Here is a 14,564-nt window from a genome sequence, read left to right on the forward strand (position 1 = left end):
CAGCAGAAAATGATATCGGAACCCAAAAAGCCAACCTTTATTGCACTGAACTTTTCACAAATGAGCTTTAAGCATACATTTGTTAATATGAAGGGATTCCCTTTTAGAAAATCTAAGAACAGTGAAAAGTTTGTGTACAAGAAGAATGGAGGAATGAAAGAATAAACAGTATTTGCTGTTGTGTGCCCTGTGGTTAGTCCCATCTATATTGTCTGGTTAGTTAGTGTCCATGGAAAAATATAGCAAATGTAGTGAAGTGGGTGCCTTTTCATGAATGACATGTGTGGCAAAGTTTTATAGGAGGTATTTTCTAGTTGATGGCCTTTCACGCCGCCAATAACTATACCATGCAGTAGAAGAGAGCAAAATAAAGATTTGCAAAAGATCAAAAGCCCATTGTACCAGAGCAATGTGGCAAGAACCCGCTCCATCGTCCATCAGCTTGGCAAGTGCGAGTAGCGTTCCCAATGAGAACTCGCTTCCCTAAGCAGGTGTACTGGACCACCGAGCCCACTGTGTACCGTTTTCCAGAAACCTGTGAATTGGGCGGAAGGCCAGGAGAGCCACATGTAACCACTGAAAGGCAAAGAAAAAGTGATCCTGTGTAAGAGTGAGACATGGTTATATACATAATATCCTATGATTAGACATTAATACACAGAGGCAAAATCTATTATAGGTATCAACAGAAAACAACAGAATAATACAAATCTACAGATTTGTTCTCTACCACAGGATACATAATTTTGCTGTCTATATAGACTGAGAGTGACTTCGTCTTGTGCTGTCAGTTCCAGTTATACATGACAATATATTCATAGATTTAAACAACATTATGGCAGTTGCATTTCTTCCTTATAATGTCCTTTTCCAGGTTACCTTAGAGTCCTTCATATTATATTACTTACATAAGCAGCGTGGCAGGGCTCTGTCCCAAGTGCCATCCCCTTGGCAGGTAAGAACGTGTGTCCCCATAAGGTGGTACCCATGTACACATTCGTAGGATACAGTGGTTCCAAAACTAAACCGCTCTGGACCTCTCTGTAGAACCCGTCTCACTCCGTTCTCAGTGTTGCCAGGGTCTGTACAGTTTAGGACTGATGGGTAAAAGAAACATTGGGAGAGTGAAAGTCACTTTGAAGGTTTAGTGGCACATATGGTTGAGGAAATAAAACAGAAGTAGACAGAGGATGGAGATTAGGGAAGAAAATATTACAATTTGCAAAGATAAAGATAGATACAAGATATTAAAAGATACAAATACAGTATTAACCACTCAATGACAAAGGTTCATAGGAGCCAGTATTGGGGCATCCGACTCAAAGATAAACATCGTACTGATCAATCGCATGTAATAAAAGTTGTGTTGCTCCCATATCTCCACAAGCTAGCGTGTATGATTTGTGGTAAGGTTGTTATGAGATGTACAACATGGGGATACAGAGTATTTTACTGATGTTTCATATTCAATATAACAATGATATTGAGGTGGGAAAGAACTGAAAAGTTGAGGTATGATGCTGAAAAGAATCCCACTTACTTCTACATGTTGGGAGAGGCTGGCTCCATTGACCACTGGGTTGGCACTGAGCCTGTGCTGCCCCGTCTAGGACATAACCAGAGCTGCACACAAACTTCGCAATGTCATTCAGATTAAACTGTAATCCCTGGGTGAAACCATTGCCAGGATTACCAGGGTGCCCACATGTGATCGCTGTAAAACAGTAGTAGTCATATTTTATCATACATCATACCAGCTGCTTTCACACCTATGTTCAACCTGCTACTACAGACCTTCCTACTAGTGTAACATTTATTCTTTAATACAGGCCCTCCCATATGCCCCCCCCTTTTACAACCTCTAGTTACTGCCCCCTGCATTATATTTATTCCCAGTTCTGATGCTTATTACCATTAAGCACATAAAAGCATGTACTTACGCACGCAGATAGGTGCTTTCCCTGACCAGTGATGGTCCTGCTGGCATATTCTCACTGACATTCCAATGAGCCTGAAGCCTGCATTACACTGGTATACCACACTGTCACGATAGTTGTAGTTCTGCCCATTGATCACTCCATTTACAATAGGATCCGGGGTCCCGCAGTGTCCAGCTTTAGGACAGACACAAGTGTTAGACGTAAAATCAGCCATTAGCTTTTATTTTATGTGCGCGTGTGTTTGCAGTCTGTTGCAATAAACTAATCTGCAGCACAACGGATTAACAACGGATGGATGAACAATTGAGAATATTCATTAAGGGCCGGCCAAATGTGATCTGGCAGTCAATGTGAGTTTACAGTAATAAACTTGTACTGGTTGATAAGATTCACTCAATGTACTTTTTAGTAAAAAAAAAATGTAGGTAGTAAAACACTATGCAAACAGAATATATCTGGGATTCAGAAACTCCTCCAGACTTTACATTGTACCGCATTGGGGCAGCTTAACACTGGCAGAAAGCATTACTTGTTTGCCACTAACTTTAGAAGACAAATAAAAAAGACATGTCAAAGTTGCCAAACTTACTTTGCTACTTTTAATTGTAGATATTAACCTCCATCCTATTAAGGTGACATGCACTGTGTAAAATGGGAACAACATTTCCCACTTCATGATTTAACTATACCCTTAAAAGCTTGTGTTCCTCACCACTTGGACACACTTACCCAGGCATTTAACTGTTTGCCCACTCCACAATCCATTAGCCATGCATTCTCGCACACGGGTCCCCACCAGAGTATAGCCGCTGTTACACGCAAAGATGGCAGTTGCACCATACTGGGTTAGCATGCCAATTTTGTTGCCATTTCCTGGAGTGGGTAACTCCCCACAGGAGATAACTGTAAACAATTGTCAAGAATGAGTTTCCCAATCACCATGGAAAATAACAGTTGTTGACTACTAGCCATCAAATCATACAAGTATTATATCCTTGTTTTGTAAGTTACAAATGACACTGCATTGGAGACAATCCTACAGTAGTAAATAACACCATGTATTAATGTCACCCAGTCATAACCTAGTGCAGTGTCACAAAATCATTCACTCGGAGTGTTATGACAGATACTGTAACTCATTGTTTTAAAGTAGGCTATGTTTATAAAGATTGGTTGTGCTGTCAGCGTCTTACTGTTACAGGTAGGCAAGTTGTCCCACATAGTCCAGGTCCCATTGGCTTGGCAGCGGATCACTCGGGGTCCAATGTAGTAATAGCCAGGGTCACAGACAAGCATAAGCTCTGCACCATATGTATACTGGGTTTTTTGGATGAGACGCCAGCGCCCATGCTCTGTGTTTACACTACTAATGTCTGGGCAGTTGACAGCTGGAAAACAAAGGACACAGCAGGAGTAAGGGCCAATTAAGCTGTTGTCCTGAGACAAAAAATCTAAGGCAATCATAAACTTTTTGGCTTGTGAATGCAAGGTAGTCACATACTCACCCACACATACAGGGGGGTTGTTTCCATTACTCCAGTGCCCAGAGGGAAGACACTCAGCCACAGCATCATCAGGGTTCAAAATGTGGTGTCCCTCACTGCACTCATACATAGCTTTGGTGCCAACTGTATACTCCTTACCAAATACAGCTCCAGTCTTTGGGGCGCCAGGAACCCCACAGAACATTGCTGTACAGAACAGACATGAAAAGCAAAATAAAGATGGTTTAGAGGCACTTGCTCAAATATATATATAGTAAATTATGACACATCATTGGTTTAAGCTCTGAAATTACCTGTTCCAGAGCTGGAATGAAAAAAAAGGCCCATGCATGTTCTTAGACAAAACATTTACTGCACAATGTAATTTGTCAAATAAATAAACAAAATAAACCTTAGGATAAATGCCATTTCATTTTAATGTCTGAAACTACACAAAAACACAGTAATAAGCCTTCAGTTATATGGCAGCAGCCTAACAGTACCTTATGTGCTGCATTTACTTACAAAATACTACATTTAGCAGAGTATGTGAAACACCACCTTTAAAAAAACATTAGCTGTAAGGTATTGGTTTTCTGGAACACTGGGGCAATAAGTCCAGTTTATTGTAATAAAAGGAACAGGCAAATCACATAAAAACTCCAAAGGTCAGTATGGGCAGCGAAGGCTCAGGATCAGAAAACGTAGCAGCGTTCAAGGCAGATAGGCCAGGCCAGAGGTCAAGTCCACTAAGTACACATCAAAGCGCTTAACACCTGTGAGACCCTCATCAGAAGATAGCAGACCAATATCAAAAGGTTCACCGGCCCAACCTCCTGATCAACTAATCGGGCGGTGACCACATGGAACCAAGGCCTGTTCGTCATGCATGTAGGCCTTGGTGCCGCAGTGATCGCGATTGTGGGGAGACGTGCTTTCTACAGACTGGTGCTGCGGCATACCTTGCAAACACGCAACAGAGCTCTGGTTGGCAGGGCTTTTGGAGGGGAGAAGCAGGAGACCTCGATGCCATGGTGACAGCCCCTGAATTACATGTGCCCTCTGTACGTGGTTGGGAGCAGGTCGACTAGGTTGAGTTCTGAAACACGTACTGGGGAGTGTATATTGGACACTGGTTCCCATGATCACTCCTTAGGGCCAAAACCTTTTAAGTGTATCATATACTCAAGAAACCATTACAAAGATGGGAATTCAATTTCTTGCAACCTTGTATTCCTTCACACAATCTACTAGGACAGGGGCATGGAGTGATGATGCATGTCTGTGTAACGACCCTGTTTCAGGCAATGCTTTTACCTTAGTACCTACTAAAACATATTTAGGTAGCTGGATTTGACACCCTTGGTAGGGAGTTGCCTGGATTTAAACCAGTAACTTGCAGACTCCACACAGAAGGACTTTGGTTAGTTGCTATTCCTGTGGTAGTGCTTCCCTGTGTACTATGGCCACAGGGAGTGCTTACCTGTTAGCATCTGCAATTACCTCAGATGGCACTCATTCCTCAATCCTTTATAAGGCTATCTGCTAGTAGCAGTGTCTCATGGCTTTGATATCTTGTTGTGACCTGATTTGCTGTATTGATGTTCCTGACTTCTCCAGTCTTGACCTCGGCTAGTTCCTTTTTTAGCTTGATTGCTGCCTGTATTGGCTTTTGGCCTGATTCCTGACATTCCTGGCTTGTCTGGCTTTGCTCTACTCTGTATTCTAAAGGGCTAGTGTTCCTCTGGGGGGGTACCCCTAACCATTATGCCCTCAGGTGGCTTTTGGGTTGCAGGCATCTCTATCTCTCCAAAGACATAAGATAACCTCCTGCTTCAATATCACCTGTGGCTCTCTATGGCAATCAAGGGCCTATAAATACCTATTGGCTTATACTTTGACACCTCTTCTGGATTAACTCTTGGTACGTGCTACAGACCTCCTTCCTGTCTGCTCGCCCAACAGATCCCCTTGCTGTCTGTCTGTGCTACAGAACCTGTTTCTATGTCTATAGACATGGAACCAAAAGAGAAAGCCGCCATTAACATATTCATGCCTCCTAGGGCATAATCCCATGGATCAAGGGCTGTTAAACGTAGCCTCCGCAATGCAGTGATCATGATAGCAAGGAGACGTGTCTCCCCGCAAACATTCAACGGACCTCCGGTTAGCAGTAGTTGTGGAGGGGGCAGGTAGGAGACCAAGGCACCATGGTACAGAAGCATCAGGCGCCTGACCTGAGTTTACATGTAATGCATTGCCTACGGTTAGTCCAAGCCTCATTAACAACCAGTGTCAAAAACAGTTCATAGCAGTGCTGCAAAACAAAAGCCTGGCAGTTTGCCTACTAAAATGTGAGTAATCGTTTCTCGTTTCTCTGTTTAAACAGTTACCATGCTGGATGAAATACAGGCTACAGTTATATATGGCAAATTAAACCACTCTTGATGTAAACTGTCTTCTTCAGATCTAAAACAGGGGTATATAACTGACATTTTTGGATGGCGGAACTATCCCTCCAGAGAACAACCATAGAGAGATGATGTTGCCTCTCAAAAGATAGCGCCCACTAAAAAATGAACAAGTTCCTAAGAGGGTCTTTCCAGACTCTCCTGAGAACTCAACTCCTTGCCCTGCCGGTTGAATACAGGTACTGCATTCAACTATGCAAGTCAATGGAGCCCAGCTTACTAATCACAATGTAATTAGTAACATATATAAATAAAAAATAAATATGTGGTAACATCTAAAAATAATGTATGGTTTGATGGGGTAACTTGAATTGGCCTGGTCCAAAGATGTACCAAATAGGAGAATAGGAGAGGAAAAAAAAATAAAAATGCGCAGCTCCCAAATGTGGCCTTTCAACCCTCAACACAACCTGACAAACCTATGAATGGGTGGTTTCACTGTGCTGAAGAGACATTGCTAAACACATATTAGGGTGTTTTGTTGGCAGTGACATATACCAGGAGCTGTAAATTCATACCTAAAATTCACACAAAAATGACTACCGCAAACATTGGCAAAGGTTGGTGCTAAAATTAGTTCATGGGAAGAGCTTTGAAATACTGAGTTGTCTAGTTTTCAAAAATATATGGTTTGATGGGAGTAAGTTGAACTGACCGGCTTCAAAGATGTCCCAAATAGGACATTACAAGGTTTACAGGATTACAAAGCTTTGTAAAAAATGATTTAAAATAGCAAAATACTACTTGTACTTATTACCCTATGACTTGCAAAAAATTTCAAACATTGGGTATTTTTAAACTCAGGACAAATAATAGAATCTATTAATCAAGTTTTTTCATTAGCTTTTGTAGATGAGTAAAAGAGTGTTAAAATAAAAGTGAGAAAATAGCTTTTTTTCATTTTTCACCAGATTTGATTGTTTCTATAGTAAATTAGATGGTATGATCAAAATAATGGTATCTAAAGAAATCCTTTCTTGTCCTGAAATATATATATATTTAACTTGTGCGGGGAAACTAAATGCAGAGAAGAAAATTACAGCTAAACGTGAGCCCCACTTTTTTTTTTTAAAAACAGCCTCCGCCACAAAGGGGATATAAAGGAAAACAAACGATCAGTCCTTAAGGGTTAATATATAACCTTCCTAATTTAGTTAATTAACTAAAAAGCGGAACACAGTTGTAAATTGCTACAAATGATGTGTTTGCTCGGTCAATAGGGATCCCTCTTTGATATACCCCCCCAAAAAACGTTGTTGCTGTGTAACTAGACACATGGGTAGAGGCCAATGCTCAATTACCGGTACTCGTTCAAAGTGTGGCAACTACTCCAAATTAAGCACATTGACAAGGAGTCAAGCCGTTCTCAGTGGCAGGTGATTTAGTGGCAGGACTTGGGAAGGGGACACCTCCTGCCTTGAGTTGAAATGATAATTATGTCAGTGTCAGCCTGGCTGGAAAGGGAGCTGAGGGAAATCTCACAGTCTAGACTGCAAACTGTGCTGAATTCCAATACAGTGTAGAGGTTAAAACAACAGAAACGCGGCAATAATTGTACAACAGGCACCTTGAAAGGGCAACACCGGTAACTTATTGGGAGTGACTTCATGATATTTAGTCTACGATGTAATGCTGCAATACAGGAAAAATAGGATATGAACAAACACATTAAGGAATTTAACAATGAGGTTACGTTTTTGAAGGTACACACATAAATGCTTTGAAATTAATGTCTGAAAGGAACAGAACATCCGAACCTTCACTAGAATCTTTTCAAATGTGGGTACAATAAAATCACCAAAACACTCATCAACGTACTAATGAACTAATATATTTGCTAAGGGATAGTGTTGGTTATCTGTCAATTGATCTATAAGCAAGCAAGCCATGACAGAAGAGCCAAGAATTTTAATGATTCAGAACTTGGTTTCTTTTTATAAGGAGAAGCTGATAAATATATTGGGTTGAGCTGAAGGGTGTCTAACTCCACGTGGAGTTAATCCAAAAATTTTCATTGAAAAGTGGTCAAGCCGGGAACATGCTGGACTGTTTCTTCCCACTGGCCTAGATGTGAAACAGATGCCGTATCAAGCACTAGAAAAGCTCATCTATGACTGGTGTTCCATACACTATGTACCGTCTCCAGCCATCATATGCTATTTTTTTGGTATGTGTTTTGCAAATGCAGATGGGGGATTCTGCATTTTCCCCTATCCTTTCCCCAGCTTTTTTCTGCGCAGGAGATAAAATATATAAACATAATAAAATATGTGTACTCGCCTCCAATACTGGCTCAGAGAATGCTGCATGCAAGTGGTCTGTTCAGACCTCAATGTGAATGCACGGAAAACTTTCCTGTCGTTGATGGTCTGCTTCAACAAATGTCAGACCATGGAAGAGGAGGACAGATGCTTCTGTGTCAGGGATATGACACCCCCCTCAGCAGTGGCGTCGCTACAGGGGGGCAAGGGGGGGCAATTGCCCCCCCTAGGTTATTCCTTGCCCCCCCTGTTGCCCCCCCGCCGAATTTGAAACCAAAGCATGGTGCCGTCGCTAGCAGTCCCAGTCAGGTGCTAACGACGGCACCATGCCGTCACTAGCACTATCTTACCTTGATGGAGGTCTGTGGACCTCCATCACCACCTACCCCGGCTATCTGCCCCTCACACTGAAGGGCATCACCGGGGCCACCCGATCTGCCCGGTGACGTCTCGCGCAATGACGCGATGACGTCACCGCGCAACTTTATTAACAACTGACAATTGTCAGTTAAAGAGGTGTGGGGGCATGCTGCTTAGATGCCTGTATCTCAGGCATCTAAGCAGCTACACCTTTCCAACGGTATATAGATTGTAAAAGAATAAAAAATATTAAGTTAAAAAAAATAAAAATGTAAAAAAAATGATTTGGGGGTCTCTTAAGGCAGATAAAAAAGTTTAAGTATTCTAGCTAAATGATCACTGTGGTAGCCAATGTTACCACAGCGATCATATAGCTATAAAAAGTCACATTCCCTTTTTAAAAATGGCCGATACTAATTTTTAATCCTATGATCCCTTTGATCATGGGGTTAAATTTAGCCAACGGTAGAGGGAGGCAATTTTTGAAATCCTGATGAACTGCAAATATTATTAAAATCAGCCATTTAGCCTGTGCGGTACGTGAGTAACCATCTCATCCCTGGAGCGCCTTGCATTTTTACGGCAAAACTTATTTTTGCTGTAAAAGTGATTTTTTTTTCTCCCTTTACCATCATTTCTTTGGGATTGTAAGGGGAAAGAATGGTGTGTGTGCTTCTGTGAGTAAATGTATGGAAAGAATGGCGTGTGCTTCCGTGAGTGAATGGAGATATGAAAGGCGTGTGAATGGTCAGTAATTAGGGTTAAAGCCTTGATGTGGCGTTACTGCTCACGTAGGAAGTTAAATTATGGCACAAAAAGTACACATTTGCAAAAACGACATCCCTTGGCGCATCAAATGAGGGGCTGCATGTGTTTCTAGTACAAACCTGGAGTGCGCAAGACACAAACGAACATGTCGTTATGGTTAGAAAAAACATATTTTCAAGCCAAAGCGACATATTCCATCATTATTTGTGCACTCAACTTTTGTCCTAGAAATACATGTAACCCCTCATTTGAAGCTCCAAGGGGTGTAGTTTCTTAAAATGGATGAATTGTCTGAATGAGGGAGAGCATGAGTTAATATGTGGATGAACTGTCTGAATGAGGGAGAGCATGAGTTAATATGTGGATGATTTGTCTGAATGAGGGAGAGCATGAGTTAATATGTGGATGATTTGTCTGAATGAGGGAGAGCATGAGTTAATATGTGGATGATTTGTCTGAATGAGGGAGAGCATGAGTTAATATGTGGATGAATTGTCTGAATGAGGGAGAGCATGAGTTAATATGTGGATGAGTTGTCTGAATGAGGGAGAGCATGAGTTAATGTGATTGTGTGTATCATAGATGTGTAATTGTGGAAGGGCAAAGATGGCACTAGCAGGATGTTTGAGCCTTGGGGAACAGGATGTCACAGGCAGGGTGTATATGGGACAAAGATGGCAAATCTTATGTGTGTTATCTGGGTGCTGGCCAGGTTCTATGTGGGCAGCGTGGTTGGGGTGTGCAACCTGTGATCTATCCCTGTAATTTAGGGGTTTTAAATATACCTTTAATGCCGTGTTTTTATGTGAATTCCAATTGATCTGTACCTGCAAAGCTGGGTTTTTGTGTTATTCTGTAGATCCATATATGCTATGCTATGTTTCCATACATTATTTATGTATACCTTAAAATACAGGGTTTGTATGTCTTGTTCAGTTGATTAATACCTGCAATGCTGTTTCCATGTATTGATTTGATCTATACCTGCAATGCTACATTTCATATATTATTATTGTATACCTGCAAATATAGGATTTGTATGTCTGATTCTGTTTATTTGATATATACCTTCAGTGCTGAGATCACAAGTGAATTTCAATTGATCTGTACATGCAAAGCTGGGTTTGTGTGTTAATGTGTTGATCTATACTTGCTATCGGCAGCAGGGTCTAATATTTATATATATATTTATATATATATATCGGCAGCAGGGACTAATATTAGGCCCTGAAATCATTTAGTGGAAAAGTTAAGGTATTGTGTTGTTTAAAGGATTTCAAGGATTAGTCGTACTAAATTGTGGCTTCAGGCTTCCCATGTTGAATGATCAAGTATTGTATTGTCCAATAACAAAAGTATCATTCCATAGCACATTACTTTTGGCAATATATATATATATATATATATATATATATATATGTGTGTGTGTGTGTTTTTTCAGTGGTATGATTTAATGGTGGAAATTATTAATGCCCCCCCAGTTTGACTGTGGTATCTTGTGTGCCCCCCCTATATATTGTTTCTAGAGTCGCCACTGCCCCTCAGGGATGCATTACATATAATGGAGTAGGAAAGTAATTAAAAAATGCCTAGATGACATCATTTGTGATGTATTAATTACATTAGTAAAAAGAAACTAGTGCATTTCTGTTAATGCATTGGGTTTGATTCAATTACCTATCCAAAATCCAGAATGATGAAGAAAAAATTAAACTAAAGCTAAAGAGATACGCACGTAACCATTTACATTCCCAGGGCAAATAGTCAAATAACGAGTGTTAATTGCTTATCCACATGCATATGTTTGGATCTCCTCCCAACAAACACTATTTTCACTTTAGAGTCACCGTTTGTCTAAACAGATCAAAGCAAACCTCAGGGCAGCCAATTCAGATCAAAGTAATTAAACCATTAGATCCAATAAAGTTAAACTAACTGTAAAATTGTCCAGATCCCCTTGATACAAAAAAATTGACATAAGACAGCCTTTCCATATACATTTAAAACCCTATACATTATCATCAACTGTCCTACTTATGTGTGAGCAGTAATTAAATATGTGTAAATGATAAACAAAACTTAATATAATAATAATAACACAAATAACTTTAAATATGAAATGTCATATAATCATCCACAATGCAAGTGGTTTTGGCTAGCGCAGTAAATACAGACTGAATCTATTTTTCTGCATTTAGCAGAATTTCTATTAATAAATTAGGCCAAAATGCCTTACAGAACTCCTGGAAAATGTAGCCTTGAATTATGTTTGTGCTATAGTATGCTGATATAATAACGTGTTAGTAAAATGTAGGTAGAAATTTTTATCATGCAGTTAAGGTTAACCTTTTCATACATAAAACACAAAAAAGAGAAGGCTCTGGGGCAAGGTTCCAAATGTGCTTAAATCACAAAAAAAAACAACAATATTAAAGCTAATTGATCAGCATTTATCAATCAGACCCAAAATGGTTCTTTATAAATATGACACATAGTGTTTTCAAACACATGAATCATCCTTAAAGTTCTCATTAAAATACATAGGTTCTGCTCACCTTGACACAATGGCACCTCTGAGTTCCAGTCATAATAGCCCTGAGGTCGTCGTAAACAGGTTGCAGTGTTCATTCCGATCAACCGGAAGCCAGTGTCACAGCTGAAACGAACAACGGCTCCAGGTGGGTTGATGACCGGGCCCAATGCAGAGCCATGAAGAGGGGGCCGCGGGAGATTGCAATAGGCAGCTGGAGACATTCGGGGGGGAAAAAGAACTCTTAAATGAGTCTGATACGAACAACTAGATTCTTGATACTTGCAGACAAGTATTACACAGTTACGTGTTTTAGCCTATATTATCCTATAGCTGTTTCTAGTGTTCCACATAAGAAAATAGTTACTGTTACTCCCTATGGGTTCTTGTTAAAACTCTTTTTAATGCTTTAAAAAGCCCCTCACTATAGCGTCTCATATTACTCCATGTTATTAACTCCTTCAAAAACCCACTACGGTTCTTTGTAGTGATACATACACATGCACCACATTTTTAATTCCTACCTGAATAACGAATCTTGAAACCCTTCCTGCTATAAGCATGGTCAGATGTCCAGCGCAGGTAGACTTTATTCCCAGAGCTGGTGAGTGTCAGTGGGGCAGAATAATTACCACTGAGTGAGATCAGCAGTGGACTTTGTCCTGATTGACCTGGTAGGAGAGAATATTCTGTAAAACATATTTCGTAGCGCAACATATATAAAACCATAAGCTCAATACTTGATGTATTATTTTTCATGTCTATGTTGCACATCCCTAACAGGACAGGTCTTCTTTATGTCTTCACATGGACACTGGTGACCAATCAGTGCTAACGCAACAGTGCCATGATCCTCAAACTGCACACTACTGACTGGAACTGAAAGCCTTATATCTCAAATCACATAACTATGTTTGCATTTATTTGTGTCTCTACCTCTTTTAAAGAAGTTGCAGAAATCTTAAAGGCCACAGTAAGGCACTTTGTTATGTTAAATTCTATTTGGCACCATTTTCTAGACCTTTAATAATTGGCCAAGATTAGTAATAACAACTCACTGTCCAGCAAATAACTTTTTTTTTCATAACTACTAATAATTCTAACATTTTGTTTATCAAGTTTATTAATGCATTGTGGGTTATAGAAAAATATAATAGTAACTATATTGTTAAAATATCTTCCCAATTGTAACTTAATATAAATGGCTCATAATTATCTTTGTTACACATTACATACATTCTGTATTGGCTTTGAATCAATCAAACACCCAATGCGAAGAAACTCAACAAATGTGTAGGTATAAATAACAGGGATGCTTTCCACTTCACTGTCCGCTTACCATCAAAAATGTCAAACTCGTCATACTGCTTCTCACTCAGAAAATACTCCACACTTAATGTCACATTATATCCAGTCTCCACTTTGATGAGCCAGGAGCAGGTCTGGAAGTGAGGGTATGTCCCTGGAAAACTCTGGCTTATAATTACTCCAGTGGAGTCGGTAAGGATCTCATTGGCTGGACAATGCACTGTTGAGGAGAAAAAGTTATAAGAGCTCCGAATGGCAAACTATCTTCTGTCATCAGTCAAGTCACTATTTGCCATATCAGTTTCCTTTGACTTGAAGTTCTGTGCCTTAACCTTGGGGAATATCACAATGAATGGCTTCCAGAAGTTTATCTTGAACTAAACAGACCAGGGACACTTCCAATTATGCTCTATTATTCCTTCTATTATCCTCCATCGTAAATCAGATTTCATCTCACAGACCAACTTTCCCATTAATGTAGACCGCTTATGTTTCCTACCAATAGTACATCATTTGCTGCAATTATTATGATATTATGATATTAAATGAAGCATTAAAGCTTAAATTTACAATAATATACAGTTATTGCAAGAGCAGAAATATCCTAAACACTGCCCAGACTATAGACTCACCTTCACAGGACGGCGGTGGACCCTCAAACTGAAGGTTTGTGCCAAGCTGACAGACTAAGATCTCAGGACCCATCAGGGTAAATCCTGGAAGGCACTTGTACCTGACAATATCACCTGTAGAAAATGACCCAGAATTAAAGGCTGTTTTTCAAATATATCTAAGTTGGAAAACTCAATTGTAAACTTATTGTTTTTAAATGGCAACAGAAACATACTGCACCGCTTTAACAAACCTTATTTTATAGAACATTATTATCACAACTCACACATGTGAAAAAAGAAATGTAGCTTATTTCTAGGCTCCCACTGTAAATAGTGATATCAAAGTATCTACTTTACATATCTGCTTCCCAATTGAGAAACTGCCTTCTGTGGTTCTGCTTGAAACCTCCAGTCTATATGAAATGCACTATAGTAACAGATTATAACGTCTCCTGCAATCGTACCTTGCTAAAAACATGTGCACTTCTATCTTACTTCTCTCTATCTCATCTACTGCACATAATGACCGCTCATCCTGAATAACGACTACTTCTATGTATGTGAGAAGTTCTTGTCTAATCAAAATACCATGTAATAAGTGTCACCATTTATACAGATCAGAAAAAAAAATCACTTAAAACTCACCCATCAAGAATTCTTCACTTCCAGACAGAACTTCTCCATTGGGAACAGTTATTGGAGGTTTGCATTTCCTTAGTCGATATCCTAATAAATGTCCAAATTTATATAAAAAGCAAATTTTAATTTGTACATTAAGGCAAGTTTTCCCCTGAACAATGTGGGCCTTGTCAACCATGTCTTAGTGAA

General features: G+C 39.8%; 1 protein-coding gene across 1 annotated transcript in view; it reads right to left on the reverse strand.

Annotated features, from left to right (window-relative positions):
* The window catches only part of LOC149301090 (CUB and sushi domain-containing protein 2-like), a 364,690-nt gene that overhangs the window by 11,161 nt on the left and 338,965 nt on the right, over positions 1 to 14,564 (reverse strand). Inside the window, exons 45-56 of the mRNA XM_089484609.1 lie at positions 14,382 to 14,462; positions 13,755 to 13,868; positions 13,154 to 13,342; positions 12,339 to 12,485; positions 11,840 to 12,028; positions 3,446 to 3,631; positions 3,134 to 3,328; positions 2,670 to 2,843; positions 1,941 to 2,114; positions 1,541 to 1,714; positions 909 to 1,097; positions 403 to 576 (exon numbers count right to left, since the gene is read on the reverse strand). Coding sequence (XP_089340735.1) covers positions 403 to 576; positions 909 to 1,097; positions 1,541 to 1,714; positions 1,941 to 2,114; positions 2,670 to 2,843; positions 3,134 to 3,328; positions 3,446 to 3,631; positions 11,840 to 12,028; positions 12,339 to 12,485; positions 13,154 to 13,342; positions 13,755 to 13,868; positions 14,382 to 14,462 — 1,986 coding nt within the window. The remainder of the gene's footprint in view (positions 1 to 402; positions 577 to 908; positions 1,098 to 1,540; positions 1,715 to 1,940; positions 2,115 to 2,669; positions 2,844 to 3,133; positions 3,329 to 3,445; positions 3,632 to 11,839; positions 12,029 to 12,338; positions 12,486 to 13,153; positions 13,343 to 13,754; positions 13,869 to 14,381; positions 14,463 to 14,564) is intronic.

Source organism: Sceloporus occidentalis, unplaced genomic scaffold (assembly GCF_023333645.1).
Source record: "Sceloporus occidentalis isolate IW3139 unplaced genomic scaffold, rSceOcc1.0.p SCAF_22, whole genome shotgun sequence".
Classification (NCBI taxonomy): domain Eukaryota; kingdom Metazoa; phylum Chordata; class Lepidosauria; order Squamata; family Phrynosomatidae; genus Sceloporus; species Sceloporus occidentalis.